General features: G+C 39.2%; 1 protein-coding gene across 3 annotated transcripts in view; it reads left to right on the forward strand.

Annotated features, from left to right (window-relative positions):
- Nucleotides 1-20,119, forward strand: part of slc25a39 (solute carrier family 25 member 39) — a 31,759-nt gene extending 11,640 nt beyond the window's left edge. Inside the window, exons 2-13 of one of the 3 annotated variants that reach the window (XM_062983768.1) lie at nucleotides 4,885-4,918; nucleotides 5,258-5,363; nucleotides 5,769-5,828; nucleotides 6,629-6,673; nucleotides 10,570-10,679; nucleotides 11,758-11,825; nucleotides 12,826-12,950; nucleotides 14,494-14,667; nucleotides 15,510-15,619; nucleotides 18,322-18,403; nucleotides 18,673-18,753; nucleotides 18,966-20,119. In XM_062983768.1, coding sequence (XP_062839838.1) covers nucleotides 5,270-5,363; nucleotides 5,769-5,828; nucleotides 6,629-6,673; nucleotides 10,570-10,679; nucleotides 11,758-11,825; nucleotides 12,826-12,950; nucleotides 14,494-14,667; nucleotides 15,510-15,619; nucleotides 18,322-18,403; nucleotides 18,673-18,753; nucleotides 18,966-19,084 — 1,068 coding nt within the window. In that variant the 5' untranslated portion in view covers nucleotides 4,885-4,918; nucleotides 5,258-5,269 and the 3' untranslated portion in view covers nucleotides 19,085-20,119. The remainder of the gene's footprint in view (nucleotides 1-4,884; nucleotides 4,919-5,257; nucleotides 5,364-5,768; nucleotides 5,829-6,628; nucleotides 6,674-10,569; nucleotides 10,680-11,757; nucleotides 11,826-12,825; nucleotides 12,951-14,493; nucleotides 14,668-15,509; nucleotides 15,620-18,321; nucleotides 18,404-18,672; nucleotides 18,754-18,965) is intronic. The other 2 variants (XM_003222547.4, XM_008113281.3) reach the window with 2 other exon arrangements.
- Nucleotides 20,120-20,432: the final 313 nt, after the last annotated feature.

A 20,432-nucleotide genomic window follows, 5' to 3' on the forward strand; every position in this document is an offset into this window, starting at 1 on the left:
ATAATAAATGTTCATTTCTTTTGTTCAACAATAAAAGTGAATTCTTCTTCATGGAAAATTAAGACATCCCCTGAAAATAAGACCTAGCACATCTTTGGGAGCAAAAATTAATATAAGACACTGTCTTATTTTCGGGGAAACACGGTAATTTGCACTGGATTATATGGCAGTGTAGACTCAAGGCCCTTCCACACAGCTATATAACCCATTTAGAATCTTATATTATCTGCTTTGAACTGGATTATCTGGACTCACACTGCCATATAATCCACTTCAGTGTGCATTTTATAGAGCTGTGAAGAAGGGGCCTCATATAATCCAGTTCTAAACAGATAATATAAGATTATAAATGTAATATGTAATAATTACTGTGATATAGAATCATAGAATAGTAGAGTTGGAAGAGACCTCATGGGCCATCCAGTCCAACCCCATTCTGCCAGGAAGCAGGAAATCGCATTCAAAGTGATTAATAATAATACAGAACAATATAATCTCTAAAATCAGGACAGTAAATAAAGAGCAACACTCTGAAAGCATAAGCCACAGCAAAACGTGGCCGGGCAAAGCTAGTATATTATATTATTAAAACTGATATAAAATATTATATTATAAAACTGAGGGCGGGGGCCAGGTAAATGACCTTGGAGGGCCTTAGTTTGGGGACCCCTGGCATAGACATTGGTTTATCACCTTAGTGAATATTAGGATTTTGATTCTTATCTTTAAAATGGAAAGCCGTTCCTAATCTTTCATTCATCCCCTTGCGACAAAACTGCTGAGCACCACCTGCTAATTTCAAAGTGCATACATGTGCAATGTATTAGTATTAATTCCGCTAGCATATGTGATGCATGCTGACACCTCCAGGTGGGGCTGGGAGTAGTCTGTACTTTAATGTGAAAATGAAGTGTGTCTGTCAGTTACATTTAGTGTTGTGCTCGCATGAGATAAGAGCTTGCCTGTGAGCTGCCTTATACTGGTCTGCCATAAAGGATTGGAATTGGAGAGGCTGGAAATACCCTGAATTTTATATTCCTGATCAATACAGAACTTGTGGAATTTCTGCTCATTTGTTTGCTTTTGGCACGAAGAGGATTACATTGCTGCAGCTTTAGCTGGTGCTCACTCACCCATGGCGAGCAGAAGTTGCTCTTGGATAAGCTGCCAATTGTGCCCACCTGCATTCCAGGTGGTGCTATAATGCTGCCATAAATGTCTTGAGGTAGTCAGCACTGCAGCCTGTACTTAGACATTTCTACACCTTTGTTTTCAGCATTTCTGAGATAAGGGGATAAAGAACTGTATTAGTGGCTGTTGTGTTCTTCACAAAGAGAGAGAATTACATGATACTGCAACCTTACATCAAACCATTTAATGGATTTTATTAAAATGTTCTCTAAGAATCTGTAGATCAGAGTTTCTCAACTTGGGGGTCGGAACCCCGGGGGGTCATGAGGGGGGTGTCAGAGGGGTCTCCAAAGACCATCAGAAAACACATTTATGATGGTCTTAGGAACCCCTTTGTGAGAGAAGGCTGAAGATCTCTGCCTGTCCTTCTCTTTCATTTTGGAAATAGACAGCCAATACTACCACCAAAAGCCCTCCTCCTGCTGTGATTGACTGGCTTCTCAGCCAAGGGGAGGGCTATTTCTGAGACTCCAAGTGGGGAGGGGAGAGCAGGCCTGCGTGGTGCATGGCAGTGTGGTGTGAATGCACAGACGAGGGAGAGTGCATTCAAATTTGGGTGTATCTGGTATTTGTGCCAAATTTGGTCCAGTTCCATTGCCGTTTTGGGTTCACAGTGCTCTGCGGAGTTAGGTGAACTACATCTCCCCTAAATCATTGTCAATTCCTCCCAAATCCCTCCAGTATTTTTTGCTGGTCATGGGGGTTCTGTGTGGGAGGTTTGGCCCAAGTCCATCGTTGGTTGAGTTCAGAATGCTCTTTGATTGTAGGTGAACTATAAATTCCAGCAACTACAGCTCCCAAATGACAAAATCACCCCCCCCCCCCCCAACCTCATCAGCATTCAGATTTGTGCGTATTGGGTATTTGTGCCAAATGTGGTCCAGTGAATGAAAATACATCCTGCATATCAGATATTTACGATTCATAACAGTAGCAAAATTACAGTTATGAATAAGCAATTAAAATAATTTTATGGTTGGGGGTCACCACAACATGAGGAACTGTTTTAAAGGGTTGCGGCATTAGGAAGGTTGAGAACCACTGCTTGTAGATCCTCTGGTGCAACTCTATATTAACTTGAGCCTAAAATTGACTATAAATCCTAGTGGAGAACCAAGGGATTCCTAGTGAGAACACCTATCTAGAATCTCTAGGTCCTTCAGTGCAATTCTGTCCAGCATCCAGCAGCCGTTGACCACAGAATTATGCTGGAAGAGTGAGAGATTCCTATAGGGATGCTCTCACAACTAAAGAAAGTAGCATTTTGAAATTCAGTTTTTCACTTTCATGGGGATCCCAGTGAATGTAGAGAACTGACTGTATACCTTTTTCTAATACCTATGTTTGTGCGTTAATATGTGTTAAAGAGGTGGAGAGAGATGTGCAGGACAGATACAAAGGAGAGAGAGCCCCTGTGCTGAAGTAACAAACTGGACACACACTTTTATTTATTAGCATAGAAGATTTGGTGATAGCAGAGACGATGAGAGATAATAGGAGAAAGAAAGGAGAAAGAGAGATTGCTGGGATTAGCACTAAACTAAATATTGGTAGTGGATTGTTTGAAAGTATTGTACAATCTATTTCATTGTGTTGCTGTGAGAATGACATGAAAACTCTTGTGCACTACCTCTGTCCCTGATTCCACGATAAAGTGCTGTTGAAGGATGACGCTGCAAGAACTAAGAAAATATGGGACAGAGGTGATTTTGCTGCTGCATAAATGACCGTGAATAAGGAGTCCTGAATGTAGCTTCATTACTGAGTATAAGAGCTTCCTTCTTGCAGTACAATTAACAGTTTATTCTTATATAATCAGGTTTTCTGTCCAAATTAATAATAATAAAGGCCAGTTTGGTAATTAATCTAATGATACAGTCCCCTCTGAAATTATGCAACCGGAACAATGTTTGTTCCACAAACAATAAGCTGTTAGTTTTTCACTTGTATTCCAATCCTTTCTGCAAGGCATGAAGTAGTTCCTGCTTATCACATCTTCCTGCCGCCATCTGAAATGCTGATTGTATAAGACATATAAGCAGCCACTCCCCTTTCATGTGGCTCCGAAGATAATATTTGTCAGCTAAAACTGTCTGGGAGGAAAAGCACTCCAGTTGGGAGTGGTTGCTGCAGAATTGGATAGTAGTCAAAAGGGTTTTGTGCAAAGAACGTGCCAGTACATTTGAGACCATTAAGCATTGTATGTGCATAATGTAGGGCAGTTGCCTGTGGCATCCAAATTTGAAGCCAATTTCATGTTGCCACAGTACAGAACAGACAATGGTGCTTTTTCAGAAAACAGATCCTGCACCAACTTACTGTAAAGTTAATCAACCAATTTTAGAGCCAGTTTATTTTATGAATAAATGTATTTATTATTTATTTCCGGCATTTCTACCCTGTCTTTCTCCACCCCGGAGGGAACTCAAGGCAGCATATATATAAATGTATGTGGAACAGTTTTTTGATTCTGTATGCAGTTCCTCCCTATCCATGGATTCCACCATTCACTGCTAGTCCAAAAAAAAAAAAAAAACACCTTGATTTTACCATGCAATATGCCATTTCACTATGTCAGTGTATGAAATTGTCCATCCATACGTTTTGGTAATCATAAGAGATCCTGAAAGCAAACACCAACGGATAACAAGGGCCTACTATATATTAAAAGCAAATGAATAACAGGTATTTCTAGTGTGTTGTATTACCCTAGCTATCTGTATCTGACAAAATTGTGACGTTTTCTGGAAGAAGCCCAATTGTGTTTCAAATTCAGATTCCTTTCAAGTGTTGTGACCATTTTGAAAGCAGTATGTAGTCATGTTTTTAGACTAGATGAGGAGGTTTATTGTTTAATGTCTTTTTAAAATGTCTGGGGAAGTAATCCAAAGATGCCATGTTAGGTGATACACAGCTATTGTTTTGTAGCTACTAATTCTAGGGATGCTGTGGCTTCGAGGCCATTTTGTGGTGAATTAATCTGAAGCTTAATTTAGTCACAGTGGAGGTTGATCTGGAGAGATGAATTCAAATTATACAGATTTGCATTCTATCTAAAGGACCAAATTCATACCTTGACGGTGATTTTAGATTCAGCACAGTGATAGCATATGTGGGGGTAGTAGAAAACCTCTATTTTCTCATTGAAGGCCCCTGTATAGAAGTTCTTCCCAAAATAACTATGTTTGGCTACATCTGTGTTTTATTAGCTTTTAAAAATTCACTGAGGTTTCAGTTGAACACATTGCTTTGTCTACTGCTTATTTTAAGTGAAATTTAACATCAGGCTGTAGTTTTGTGAATCTGTTACTAGGATAGAATATATGTTTATTGTGAGCCATGTTTAGTCAGAAGGGATTCAGTTTTATTAAACAAATAAGATATGCATTATAAATATATAATATAAATGCTCTTTGCTTGCCTTTCTACTTTTAATTTGCATTCTTCATCTGCAGACTATTTTGTGCATATTGTACCGCTGCATAATAAAGTACTGTACTGCAAGGCTTGAGCTCTTAACGGGTTTTGCTGGGGGATCGAATATAACCTTTATACTCCTGCCCACTGCTTCTTCCATATTTATACATGTCTAGAAATTTTAGTTTAAAAATTGACCCAAAGGTCCTGACATGATTTATCCATTGGTAAGCATGAGCACTGTAGCTTAACTCTTGGTTTTTTTTTTTTTTAAAGGAACCATCTTCTTCTCTGAATAGAACGGCAAAAGGCAAGAGATTAATTTACTCCCATAGTACCTAAAGAAACACCGGCCTGTTCTACTCTCTTTGCCATGGCACCTCTTCCAGCCTTTTTTTGATGCCTGGGCAAGGAATTGATGGTGGCATTAGTGTTTTCTCTTTTTCACAGAATAAGTCTCGACTTATCCATGGGACATGTCAAACTCTATAATTTTGGGCTCTGATCAACGTATACATGAGATCGAGTTGTACATGAGTAGTTACCTTAGTCTAATTTTACATGACCGTTTTGAGTCTGAAATGATATGGGGATTGCTGAAGACATGATTGCTGGTAACTCTGCAAGGCACAAACTTTGTGTTTTACAGGTGAACTGCATAATGGCTGAAAATTCATCTGTATGTATGGCGGGCATCACCCCTGTCCAGCAAATGTTGGCATCTGGGACAGGGGCCCTCTTCACCTCTCTGTTTGGTAAGTATCCTTCATTTGTTCTGCGTTTTCTTCTTCACTACTTTGAGTATTGTGGGTGCATGTTATAGCATGGATTTATTTTTATTTAGAGAGTTTTTACTCTGCTCTTCAGCCACAAAGGCACTCAGAGTGGCTTACAAAATATTAATTTTCCCTCAGGCTTGCAATCTACATAAAATAAATATAATGTAAAACATAGATGAGACACGATGTAGCTATGTCTTGCTGGCTGCTTCCCACCTACTCAATTGCTAGTGAAATGGCAGTTGAAGATGGTGAAGGTGTACATGCAGTCTGAAATTCTATTATATGCCTTTGGTGATCCTATGTCTCCTTTTCCTGTACCATACTACCCAGTCCTACACCACAAAAGTTGTAACCAAACATTTTGATGTTCGTTTTTAGTTACACCCTTGGATGTAGTAAAGATCCGACTACAGGCTCAAAGGACACCATTCTCCAAAGGTAGGTTATTTTTTCTTAGCCCATCAAGAGCCAATAGGGAAGAAAATGCTGTTGGCCATGATTAATTTCCTCTGGGTTTGCAGAAAGAAGAACAGAGGGAGCCTGGATCTCATCTAAAAGCATCTAATGTCTTCCTTGATCTGAAAAGCTTTGGAATACAGGACATTCTGTGTACAAATCCTGTCCTTCCTATTAATAAATGTCTCTGTGTGTGTATGTCTGTGTAGTAATATCTCTGCAGACTATAATGACTGCTTTTCATATTCACTTGTAATTATATCCCACAAGTGAACTTCATGGAATTCTATGAAGTTCACTTGTGGGATATAATTGTGAGTGAATAAGTACTATGCATGTACCATGCTGAGCAGAACTGGAGTGCCTTAATTTTGTCTGTATGGTTTGTAACTCTTCTTAATGGGGTTTGACTTCATTGTGTCAGTTCTCTTGCACATATTAAATATCCGTCGCTTATATTTCTCAATGTCTTATTTAAAAATGGTATCGCCAAACTGTTGAACAACCTTCCTGGCTTTGAAATATATGGAGTTTCACTTGGCACTGGCTGCTGAATTTCAGGCACATTGCCATAAGAGAAAGGTCTACAAATTTGCTCTTTAAAAGCAACTAAACTAGCCCAATGCATGGGAAAAAATAACCATTTGTACTGTGGGGTTTTTTTTGTATCACTGCTGAAGGGCTGCTTTCAACTTCAGCCTCAAACAAAGGTCCTCGTGTCCCCATAGATATTTGTCCCCCTCCCCACCTATTACTAAGTATGTCCATGTTGTGTCTTTCAGTGTTGTCAGTACAGTCTATACCGTGGAGCATTCAGCAGGCCAGATGTGAGTATTTCAGGTCCTTTCCCATCCCAGCTGTTATTACCAGCTTTGTATGGGTGCAGCTCTGACCTCTTTACTACTCACACTCCAAAGTAGAGTATTGTAGATTCTTTCTCCCTCCTCCCCCATTTCTGCTGTAGAAAAAAAAGTTCATTTAATTCATTCTTGGAAATATTTATTTTTGTATCTGTAAAAAACTGTAATGTAGCATGGTGGCTGAAATAGTGAGTTAATATATTCTGTATTTGAGTTGCTCATATGGCAGCTTTGACAAGTTATTCCATCAGCCTATTTCAGTTATGGGGATAGTTCTGACCTATTTCAGAATTTTTGTAACAATAATCATAGCCAAGGATTCTCTGAAAAGAGGAGATATAAATTCGCTGTCCAGAAAAATAAAATGGTCTATATTTACCCTATATGCTCATGCATATATTTAGAAAATTTAGTCAAAAAAATAAACCCCCAAAACTGGACCACGGGTCACTGTAAGTACTATACCTTAACTCTTATTTTAAAAAGGGGATCACCCCTTTCTCTGAATTGAAGAGCAAAAAGCAAGAACTTATTCCTTCCTAGAAGGACCTTAGAGAAGCATTGAGCCCTTGTACTCTTTCTGCTGTGGTGTAGTTTCTTGCTTATTTGAATAACAGTCATTCAAAAAATGTCAGACATTCGAAAATGCCAATGGCAGCAGGGACAACTGGCCTCCAGCAATCTTCCTGCTGTCCACAGTATTATCCTGGACTTATTCAAGGATCGTATAAAAATCCCTAATTTTGTCCCCATAACTTGTCCTTGGCTTATACATGAGATCAACTTATTAATGAGTATATATGATAATTCTGGGAGTTCTTTTTAAAGCCAAAGGCCCTGGTTTGTTCAAGTAATTTTTATCAAAGTAATTTCAGATGACAGTACATATGAACAATTAAACACATCAGTCAGTTCTCTTAGCATAGCTACTTAAAGGATATCACAAAAGGGGAAAAATCAGGACTAAGGAAAATATCAAATTCAAGCACTAGTTTCTAAATTACAAAGTTAATGTTTGGCCATTCAAGAACTTGTGGAGCTGGATCTAAGTTAAATTAAATGGACTTCTGCATCTTCTCTACCCAGCAGCCTCAACAATAATAGGTGGAGGTACGGGGGTTCTTTGATGAAGCTAGGCATGGTGAAGGTGACAACCTGCTGCTCCTGCTCCCTCTGAGGGTATCTACAATAGTAGTTGCATGGATTAGGGATTTCTGAATCTGAAGATTCACTCTTTGCTTCTAACATAAGTGTTACATTATGTTAGAGAACAGCATTCTCTTGTCTACTGCTTCATCTATAAAATCTTGGGTTATCTTTCACCTTGGAGTCTTTGCTGGACTTGAGATGCATGTAATTGGAGTGATGTGTGGTTTGCATGCAGTTTGCTCTGCCCCAGTTTGAATTCTTGGATTGATTATGCAGAATAAAGTCGGCTTTCATTTGTGGGTTTTATTTTTGTGGATTTGTTTACTCAGGGATTTGACTAATATGGTACGTATCTCTAGAAGCTCTAATGCTTCCAATGTAATTGTAGTCAACCTCTCACCAATATTGACAGAATTTCAGTGGAAGACTAGAGATTCCTAGAGAGCTGTTATCTCAAGTGAAAAACACACCTTTTTAATATATGGTTTTTCCAAGTGGGTTCTGTGACTGTAATCTCAACAAATGTGGAAGACCTACCGTAATTTCAAATATGTTTGATTTTTTAAAAAGTCATTCTAGTTCGTAATGTGAGATTTCCAGATCTGATCTCTCTCTCTCTTTTTTTGCAACTTTACTCAATAGGAAGTGAGGGAAGGGAAAAAGTCCAGAAACATTTTCCTCTATAACTATGCCAGCTACAATACTTGTTTTTGAAACAAAGCTGAGCATCTCAGGGTGCTATGCTGAGCTGAGCATCAGATAGCACAGAAAACACTGCATGTAGTAGAGATGGGTAGAAGATTCTTCCCATGCTCTACATCTAGAGTTTTGTGTGTTCTCTCTGTGTACCATTATAAGTGTTACGATTTCCCTGAACCTGTGCTCTAATGAAAGGAAACAGATATGTATTAGGAGTGATGTGTTCGATATTGCCTTTGGGGAATTAGATTACTACCTTTATTCCCAACTGCCAGGGACTGATGGTATTCCAACAGAAGCTGGAGGGCTCTGGTTTTAATAATTGTCATGTTATGTTGTTTTATAACTATGTTATTATATTGTGTTTTAAATTTATGGACTGTTTTTCTTATGTAAACCGCCCCGAGTCCCTTTGGGGAGATGGAGGCGGTTTACAAGAATAAAGTTATTATTAGGGTATGATACACAACATAATATGTCTTGAGCATGAAGAATCATGTTTGGACATAACTCTGGCTTCTTACTGCCAGACATGCCTCTACAGGTGGTGGTTGACAGAAGGGCCTCTCCTGAATATTTCAGGGAGATAGCCTAAACCCATTTGGGCTTTGTACATCATAATTACTGCTTTGAATTGTGCCAGGAAATAGACAGTGGCGGAACTGTTGCCACAAGGGAGTTATATCAGTCTCTTCATATGGCATAGCTCAGTTTTCAGAGCCTCTGTCAAAGAAATTCTTTTATACCAAAGTCTTCTTATGGAAGCCCTGTACTCTGTCTTTTGTCTAGCTGGAAGAGTTTTTTGTTTTTTTGCATCATTAGGGGGACAATGAAAAAGGGCTGGAGAAAGGTAGACTTTCAGTGTTGGGTTGCAGCAACATGTCTTCAGTAAACAATGGAATATAGCTTGAGATGAGAAAGAATGAGATTTTACTCTAAGCAATCCTACTGGAACGTTTTGCCACAAAAATGGAAATTGTAAAAAAAAAGTGAAGGATACGTTTGCCCCACAAAGAAGCTAAAGAAGCTAACAAAATACATAGATTTATGTGTGTGGATACCAAAACAGAAATTATAACAAACGTGGGGGTTAGTAAAAGATAAAGGAGATTATTTTTGGAAGAAGCTTTTTTATATAAACTACAAAGTTCATGATGCTAGTTTGGAACAGGTTGGGGCTTTTTTTTTTTCTTTGCTAAAATGTTGAATTGCTTTTCTTTTTTTGTGGTGTAGGAATCTATTCTAAACTTTCCATGTTATCTCTACCTCTGGTACCAAAATTTCCATTAAACAAATAAACATATCTACTTTGTTAAATGAAACATACCTGTACAATGGTTAGAAATTAATTGCAAAAACATTCAGCAAACAAATGCAATTAGCGCTTTATATTTAATAGAGATGTTCCCAAAAATTCAATATTGTATATTAGGGGTCCATAAGCTGTCCTATTTCTGAAGGTTGCTTTGTTTTGGTTGCTGATGAAAGGAGAAGAATACACTGGTGATAGGCTTTTGATCAGGGAAAATTCCCAATATTCCCATATTGAAAATAAAGTTGAGAGAGCATTTTGCTTTAGACCATACAACAGCTATGGCGGATCTGGATTTGAACTATGGCCTATCTCAGCCAGCTCTGCATGTAGAAGGAGCTATGAGTGATACTGAACCGCTGACCACCAGAAATGCTCCTTTGCTTTGTACATCTGTCTCTTCTTAGTGTTTGAGAGAGCATCAGCTATTAACGGCATGCTTGGAACTTATTCCTGCACTCAAGGCTATAAACTGGATTCTCAAGAGGTCAGATTCTATTTTGAGAAATGAATTCTTAATGTGGTTCTTGTTGAGACCTATGGAATTTACACAATCATATTTTTGGGAACTCAGAGAGGCAAAAAATGTGGATTTTTTAAGACACATGTATAGAAGGGGGACTACCAAGCATGAACAGCTAATTGTGTATGTTCCTCCTTTCCTGAACAGCATTCTGTTTTTTTCCATGTTTCCCTTCCACAGGGAAATGTTTCCTTTACTGCAATGGCCTGATGGACCACTTATATGTGTGTCAGAACGGCAATGGCTGCACTGCCTGGTATAAGGCCCCAACTCAATTCACTGGCACTTTGGTAAGGAACTGAACTTTCTGTCAGATGGGAGTTCTTGGAGTTTCATAGTCTCAAGGAGTTAGCTGTGTAAAGCAATGTGTTCACCTGAGTAGAAATGTGGTGGGCTCAGTGTTTTGTTAAGTTACTTTGGGTGGGACTGCAGCTGCCCAAGTCCACTAGACAATATGGCTATGTTGGTTGAAGAGTTCTGGAGGCTATTTATCATAGGCTGAATGGCCTTTTAAAAAAGTAGAATTGCTGTAGTAGTATGTGATGGACCTCCAGATGGCTTGCCTGGAATTTGTTTCATACATATGTGTGTGTGGTCTAACCTAATGTAATTAATGGTAGCCTAATATAAAGTTCTTGTAAATAACCCTTCAGACATTATCAGCTCAAGAGAGTAATAACTTGTGGTCACAGATTTTGAGGAAACTTTCCTTCATGATTAATATAGAAATGAAAGCAGATTAGAAAAAAAATCCTGCCTTTTGCCAAGTGGTCTAGAGCACCATTTCTTAAACAGTGAGCCCTGCTTCTAAATGGGATCCCCTGGGCTCAGCGTTGGGATTCTGAAAAATTTAGCAATAGTAAAAGGTTTCTGAACACCACCTACACATTTACACGAACCTACTAGCAACAATGGGCATTGTTTACAGTGGACTACAAAAATGCTCCTGCTGTACTTCATAAAAAGAAAAATCAGCCTGTTGAGCAAACTTTGCCATTATCAGTAGATTTTTTAAAATTTTTTATACCTATTATATATTATACCTTTATTTCCGGGATCATGTAAAAATTTCCCAGGCGGAAAGGGGTTGCAAGTGGAAAAAGTTTAAGAAGCCCTGGAATAGAGAATTGGAGAGAGTGTGATAACTGAGAGAGAGGCTTTAATCTCTTTCTTACTCACTGGCCTGCATGAATTTCTGATCATCTACAGCTATTTGAGAAAGTACAGGGTTGAGTTTACTCCAAAAGATGCATCAGTTTAACAGCTCAGTCCAAAGCACAAGTGAAAAGGGTATATATCTGTTGCTACATACATTTTAGTGTTTTCTTTTTACTAACTTAACTTTCATTTGTCTTTTGCTTACTCCAGGATGCTTTTGTGAAGATAATACGCCACGAGGGCATTCGATCCTTATGGAGTGGCCTGCCACCCACCCTGTGAGTCTAAGCATGATTAATATACAACCAAAACATCCTCCCATTTCCATATCACAAGGCATTCAACACTAATCTTATTTCAGAAACAACACTTTTCAGTTGTTTCTTGTAATTCTAATTCTAAGACAACTGATTGCCCAAAGTTTACTTTCTCTGAAATACTCCACTCTTACTACACACACTAGACTCATAGTACAGTGGGTGATCACAACAACTGATATTAAATGGCTGCGATGTGAACATGCACGCTTCAGTATGTTCATGTCATTGGCATTTAATAATATGGAATGTAAGAATCCCAAATTTTTCAGAATGCAATTGTCACATGGATAGAAAGTGGGTCAAAATCTTCTGAACAGGGGCACAGACAGCAAACAAATACCACAGGGGTATTAATGTTAATGCTATCCCAAGCAAAACAAAAAGCTGTAGTTACATTTTAAACTTACATACAATCTCACCTTGGGAACAAACCTACAAAACCTATCTTGTTCATAACCTAGGGACTGCCTGTATATGCATACAGCTTCAAGTAAGAGATCATAATGCCCACTTTCCTTGAAAAAGATTTCACAACATTTTGGAGTGGGTACAAAAAATCATTGTAGTGTTTTGTACTCCAAAAGGGAGTAATGTGGCTTTTGTTTTTGATATGTTAGATGTTGCAGGGTAAGCTTTGTTTAGGGTTATTTTAAGGAGATTTTTTACCTCTTATACTTCCGACGTGACCCATTAAAAGATGTAAAGTCCAAGAAATCAGAAGGGAATTTTAAGGGAGAGATCTTATTTTGTCTTAATCTTTCTCAGCGATAATGATTGAATTGTGCCTCATGTTTTTGCCTTATTTGGGGATTTGGCAGTTTGTTATCAGAATTGTTGATGAGTTTGTTATAGCACATGATATTTATGGTATTTTCTTGTTGGAAGATACATGTTTCTATGTGCGTACACTCAAAAGTGCTTTCTTGAACCATGGCGCTTAATGTTCACTTTTCAACAGAGTGATGGCTGTTCCTGCCACTGTGATCTACTTCACTAGTTATGATCAACTACGTGATTTTTTACATTCTAAGATGGATAGCCAAAGGCGCTACATCCCACTAGTGGCTGGAGCTGTTGCTCGATGTGAGTCTTACTTTCCTTTTGTGTTTATAATTCTCTCAGGGATTGTCTGCTTTGTTGTTTTAAATAGATGTATATATTTTAAAATCACTAGTTCTTAAGCGTTGTTCTTACCTAAGTGCTTTAGCCTCTGTGTTTTGGTTCTGCTTAAGGGTAAGACAGAGTTTCTTAAGAGATAATTAACTCTAGCAAGTTTTTAGTGCAAGTAACCAATTACTGGAGATTTGAGGTAGAGTATGTATTGTATTAAATACATACACATGAAAGAAAGAAATGCATCTGCAAACAGAACAGATGCATAACCAAGTAGCCTCAGTCCCTTGCAGTACTGTGGATTTTTATGGGTTACGTGCTTACTGTAGTAAACAGTGACTTTAGGGGATTTCAAGAGTCTATAAAAACCTGATACTGTATTTTGTCCAAAATTATGGATAGTTAGCCAGGCGCAAGCTTGCCAAATTGTGCTTCAGTTCAGATTGCACTTCATTAGTTTCTCAGCCCCAGTTACTTCTGTCCTTACATCTAGTTGCAACAAAGAGATGTTAATGCTTATTTGTTTTACAGGGTAGATATTTGGATTATTTATTATTGAATGTATGTGCTGCCTTTCTACTAAAAGTCAGATAGCAATACCAGAATGTGGAAAAATTACCAAATTATAGTTAGAACATACTGTGATGCAGCAAATACCTTTTTAAAATACATCATCTACCAAATTAAAATTTACTTTAACACATGGAACTTTGACTGAATGAAAATAGTTTCATCATTTGGCAAAGGGCATTACAGATGCAGCTAGTATTCCACTGAAAAGATCCTTTGTTGTGGTCCTGCCAAAAATGCCACTGAAGGTGGCAGGATAGAATGAACGGTCTCTGGTGTAGTGATTCTGTTTGAACTCTTGTATGTTAGTATATGAAGGCTTTAAAGTAAATAATGAAAATGGCAGATACGCTTTGATGTCTAGAGCCATTAGTAATTGTTTTTGTTTTTATATGCTTTTTTATGCTTTTGCTGTGAGCTTAGAGGCACTTTGGGGCCAGCAACAGCATGAATGGTTCTTGGAATCCATTGGGATTTGACTCCCAAGTCCTCCCCATGAATGCCAAAATCTATGGATGCTCGGGTCCCATTATATACAATGGCATAGTAAAATGGTGTCCTTTATATAAAATGGCAAAATCAAGGTTTACTTTTTAGATTTTTTTTAAAAATGTGTTCAAGCCACAGATAGGTAGATACATAATCCATGGGGCCATATAACTGATTGTGGTTATCCTCACATCCTGCTTATTAGCATCTTGTGAAATCTTCCCAACCCATTGTGAGACAGAATACTGAGCTAGATGGACTGTAGATCATGCTCTCCTGTGTTGTGATGAAGGAGCACCCCAAACCACTTTGGTTGATAACCCAGTTACCTTGTAATCAAAACGTACCACGCTGTGTTCTATACATTTATATTCCAATTGGTGTCTGAGAGTGGAGGGCAAAGAAGTAATCTTGATCTGAAGTGTGGTTTTCAGTTGCCCTTCTCTTCTTTTAGTGGGTGCAGTAACTGTGATCAGCCCCTTGGAGCTTATCCGAACAAAGATGCAGTCCCGCCAGCTGACCTACCAAGAGCTGCGTGTGTGCATCCAATCTGCTGTGGCCCAGGATGGATGGCTGTCCCTCTGGAGGGGCTGGGGACCCACAGTATTGCGGGATGTTCCCTTCTCAGGTATGAATATGATGAGGAAAAGGGAAAGCAGAGTCACTTGTTGTTGTTGTTGTTGCTGTTGCTGTTGTTATTATTATTATTACTATTATTTAAGCCCTGCTTTATCTCCCGTGAAGGGGACTCAAAGCAGCTAAGGGGATTCAAGATTTAAGGGGTCTGGAATGAATTACATACAGAAGCATGATAGGAGCTACCCATGACTTCTTCTAGAGCAGTGGTTCTCAACCTGGGATCCCCAGATGTTTTTGGCCTACAATTCCCAGAAATCCCAGCCAGTTTACTAGCTGTTAGGATTTCTTGGGAGAGCAAAGGCTATTGACAAATGTTATGATATCCAAAAATGAGAGCCTGGTGGCTCACTTTTTCTTGAAGCAAGAAACTTTAGCTGATTATTGAGTACAGTGTCACATCTTTTGAGACTCATAGGACATTAGCAGTACACATGGTCTGTAGATATTGTGGCATTGTCTCCTTTGATGTGTCTGAAAGTAGATCGGAGGAACATCTGTCCAGTATTTCCTGACATTTCAGGGAGTTGGCAAATAAGGCTTGTTGGCACCGTTTTCCCTTGAAGGTTGATACTCTGCACAGTAGTGCTCACGTGGTGTAGCCCTCAAGATTGTTCCTCTCCAATTTGGCCAATTATAGTAGTTTCTGTCTTCTGCAGTAATGTGCAGGTCAAGTAAATCAAAAGCCATTTGATCTGAACACATGGGTGGGAAAACTAAAAACTTTGCAAATGACTGCATATTCCCCCATTATCAAATGAAAGTGTAGTGTATGTCTGGTATCTGCAACTGACTTTCTGTTCCTTTCTGATTTTTCTTGTTATTTCTTCACAGCTTTGTACTGGTTTAATTATGAGCTGGTGAAAGATTGGCTTTGTAGTCAATTCCGTCTTGACAAGGCCACCTTCATGACCAGCTTTGCTGCTGGTGCAATTTCCGGGACGGTGAGTGCCACTGTTTCGCAGATTATTTTAGAAGGATTTGAAAGATTGCACGAACAGTGAAATGTAGAGCAGAAAGATCCAAAAGACCAAACATTTTTTTCTTGCCGAGGATAGAATTCCCCATGTTGATTGTGGATGGGTGGTACTCCAGAAGCAGAGTAGGGCATTGAGAGTGAATTATTCCCCTCCACTCACTCTTCAGACAGTGCTTGTGCAAGTTATGTAACTTTTGCCTCTTTCCTGCTTAAGAAGTCTTGCTGATGTAGGTTCTGCTCATTAAGATGCAGTGCGTTTTTCTTCAAAACATTTCACCTATTTACCATTCTGTCAGATGATTTTTTATTTCACTGTTTCCCAAAACCTCACTTGTGTGGTAGGGAAACTTTACCTTTCCCCTTGCCATTCACAAAAAGTGACAAGTGCCTCAAGCCAAGGGAGGACTCTTGCCATTAAGAAAGGGAGTTTGACACTAGCAATTTGGGATATTTTTTTGCCCTTGGGACAATGAAAGAGCTCGTCTTCTGCTCTGTCTTTCTCGTCTCAATTATATGGAGCTCTTCGACCAGTGTAATTGCTGTGGCAAAATAAGGTGCCAAAAGGCAGTAAGAATGAAACCTGGATTAAGAGGATTCAGTCAGTCTAGATGGCACTTGACCTCAAATGATCTTTAAAAAAACACAGAGAGGATATACCCACTTCTTCCCTTTAGAATGGTAGGATGGGTAGGAGTTAATTCTGTAATGATCAAATGGGATTTGCCATTGTTGCAATCAAAGTAGCTGATCTGATGTAATGGCCGTTCAGTTTAAATGCCGTGCTCTTCCTGGGCATGATGCAACTGTCAGTAGCTGTCACCCACGGCTTTGCAGGATGTTTAGTAGGAAGTTACTGTGGATCAAAGTATCTGGCACAGTCTCACTTGATATAGCACCTTTGCCTGGGCTTCTGCCAGTTGGACCAATAACTTTCAGCGCTCTCTTGTATAGTAATAGTATGTTGCTCTGAAGAAACAAACTACTATCAATGTCAGCATAAGTCATGATGGATCACACCATAATGCCCATGTAGTCCAAAATTCTGTTTACACAGTGGCCAATCAGTTGACTATGGCAGGTCTGCCAGACAGGAATACAATTGCACCCCCATCTCATGATCATCAGCGACTGCTGTAAGAGACATGCAACATTCAATACTAAAGGTGATGTGTAGCCATCCTGATCAGCACCCACTGGTCTCAACTTTCATGAATTGGGTCTCAGCTTATTGTCAGACCCCTTGATATGCTTAAAGAAAATTCAATATTTTGAAGATTCCAGGAGCTCACGTCTCCTTCATTTTAGACTATCTGTTTTAAATAAAGGTATTGGCATTAACGGACACCTGCTGTTTAAGTGCACAGCTTTGGGGCCCTTGTACCCAACTACGTGAGTAGGAATGTTGCTAAATTTACCATAGTCTGTTTAATTGTGATCTGTACTTGGTAAACTAAGGAGGTGCAAAAGACAGATGGTCCCTTCATGGATCATAGTTCATTCTAAAATAAAAACGCAGTTACTTTGGCATTGTTTACTTCAAATCAGAAGGAATTTTTAAGGTAGTTAATTGGTTTCATCCTTTGCTAAACATAAGTGAGGCATTTTCTCATGCATGGAAATGACATTCAGAAGAAGACTGCTTCACAAAGTTCTCTTAGCTGGATCAGTCAGATTCAGTTGCAAATAGTATACTGACAGCATGAAACACATGCGCGATGTCATCAGGAGAGAGAAATGCTGAAATATATCCGCATATTCCCTCTGAAGGGTGCATAGAAGCTATCAGCCACCATCAAGCATATCCATGTCTTGTTCTGTTGCTTACAAATAATGTTAGAATGGCCAGCAAACTGTTTCTGGCTCTAGGTAGGAGTTGATCAAATCTTAGAGATGATCATCAATTACATCATCTTTCTGCTCTCTCTCATTCTAATATTTACTGGTTTTTGATCAAATTACGAAGTTTTACAGTAATAATACACCTTCTTTGGTGTATTAGCTTCATAATGTCATATTATTTAGTAGTTTGGGTCTCTATACACAATGGATCCCACTTGCTTAATTTGTATAAGGTCTTCTATGGCAGAGGTAAGCAACTGTGGAAGGCTAGGAGGCTGTATCATCCCACTGGAAAATCTTGGGAGAAATGAACCCCCTACATTGTACCCACTTCTTCAAACAAATAAATAGCAAGTTTCCCAAAGATGTCCCCAAATGCTCTCTAAAGGGACATTTTCACCATATTTTTAAACCTTTCTGAATCACTTTACCCCCACATTTTTTATATCAGGAAGTGAGCTGAAATTACTTTTCATTTTTGTTTCAGGGCTTCTCTGGATCTAAATTAATTTGGTGGGGGGGGGGTCAATCCATAGGGTAAATGCTCTCCATGACCTCTAGAGGGCATTTTGAGCATGTTTTAACCCCTGGAAGGACCAGGGGGTCGCCAAATGTTTTTTCTACAAGACAAATACTGTAGATCCCTCAGGACTACAAAAAACCCACTTTGCTCATCCCTGCTCTAATGAGTAGAATGTACTCCTGCTGTCTGGAAGAAAAGGTCATGGGAATTAACAACATGCTCAAGGAGAAAAGACTGCAAAAACTGTCCCATTGACTCCTGCTGCCGGTAATGGTGACTGACAGATGGTCTTTCTTCTTTTGCAGGTGGCGGCTGTCCTGACATTGCCCTTTGATGTAGTGAAGACCCAAAGGCAGATTGAGCTGGGAAACATGGAAACAGTTCAAGGTAAGGAGCACTGAGATACCAAGAGTATGAGGATACTAATATAAGCCTAAGTGGAGATCAACAACAATCCTAAGCTTGGAAGCATTGGGTTCAGCTCATGCTAAAAAGTAATGCAGCACAGAAAAAAAATCAGAATTAAGAGCAACAGGTTGATGGTGTTTAATTTAATTGTTGCACGTATTCTTGATAGTTTCAGGATTTGTGTTATTTTGCATCAAATAAAGGAGAAGCAGATTTGATGACTTATTTCTCTTCCTTTCCTTGCTTAGTTAACACTCCCAGATCCTCATCTACATGGCTGCTTATGCAGAGAATTCGAGCAGAATCTGGCACCCGAGGACTCTTTGCAGGTAACTTGTCTCAGTTTGCTCAGTTTTGGTCTTCCTTGCTATAGCTTGCTTCCTGTACTCTGAAAGCAGTGAATTGTCCAGTTCCTTACCCCATTTAACTAGAGTCTTAAGCACTGGCTAAGAAAGCAAGTTGGGTGTGTACATGGTTTAACATGTTTGTCCTCTCTTTCATCCCTTCCTGCCATCGCTTCCCCTTCTAAAATTTCCTATAGGTTTCATGCCTCGTGTCATCAAAGTGGCCCCAGCCTGTGCAATCATGATCAGCACATATGAATTTGGCAAGACTTTCTTCCAGAAACTGAATCGGGAGCGGCAACTAAGCAGCTTGTGAGGTCCAGGAAAAGAGCCTCGATTGACATCCTCCAGATGGACCAAAATCATGCTGATGGCAGGAGTGTGCAGACTTCAACAGAGGCAAGGAAAGGAAACAAGGGATTGTGAATTTAGGCACTAGAAAAGAAGCATGCAGCAGAGATCTCTATCAGTCAAGAAACATTTTGCTCACTTATTCCTATAGGCTCTGTCTCATGACAATCCCAGGTGCCTTCTAGCTGGTTTTTGCCCTACCATATTTTTCCTTCATCCTCATCTTAAAACCATAGTGAACTCTTGCCCTTGGGATGTTGCAGCTTAGGGGCCTATTCTGTATCTATTGCTAGAGCAGGAGTTCTACCCAGCATTTTTCCTCTTTTCCCCCAAACAAAAGATTCAGATGCAGGAGGAGGTGAAAGGAAAAAAAAAAGAGAGGGAGAAGCACATTGACTGGCATTCCAAAATGAGAAGATCTTTCCATGAAACAACATTTTCCTTCATCTTCTGTTGCTGCCTTTTTGTGGGCCTCCAAAGAGTTTATATTGCTGAACAAGAGACAGACTTCTCAATCCCTGCCTTAATTTTAAAATTGTCTTGTCCTGCATTGTCTGTTGTTCCCTCACATAACCTATTCAGCGCATGATGGATACTGCTGGCTCAAGTTGTAACTCCACACTGGACTTTTCTGGGATCCTGGACAAAAAACACTGGTTTTGAAAGCTCAGGATCCACCCAGCCCTTCTCTTGACACCACACGAACTGCCTGAACTCTAACTCTTCACGCCTTAGTTGATGGGTACCATGGAGGGGAAGGATGTAAACTTTTCCCCCACCCCCTTCCAGAACACCTTCTAAGTCAAAGCAGGGAATGAAATCTATAACAGACCAAGGTTTGGTTTGTTGCTAGGGACTTTTGTGTAGCATTTTAAAGCACATATTACCTGTACTCCTTTCCATGCTGTGAAATTATGTGCCTGTTGGTTATGTTCTTGTGGAAGGGGAAATGCTAAACACTTGTTTCTTAAATAAAAGCCTCTTTTTAAAAAATCAGAAACAGAGAAAATTCTTTGGTTTTATTTGATCCTAGAAGATTTTAGAATCCGAATATAGATCTTCTTGCTTTCATTTTACTTTCCTTGTAGGCTCACCAGACAGTTTTCTTAACAAGAATGGCTTTAGAAGAGGCAGGGGCAACTGCACTGTGGCTGCTTTTCTCCTACCGTAGGCTGCGTCTCCTGATTTTGATCATGGGTTTACTTGCTTTAAATATTTATCTTTTTGAATGGCAGCATCAGAATGTTTTTTGTCTCCGGAATTAGTCATTGTTTTAATTTTACCAGTTTTATTGTAAAACTTCATTGGAGCTA

This window comes from Anolis carolinensis, chromosome 6, assembly GCF_035594765.1.
Source record: "Anolis carolinensis isolate JA03-04 chromosome 6, rAnoCar3.1.pri, whole genome shotgun sequence".
Classification (NCBI taxonomy): domain Eukaryota; kingdom Metazoa; phylum Chordata; class Lepidosauria; order Squamata; family Dactyloidae; genus Anolis; species Anolis carolinensis.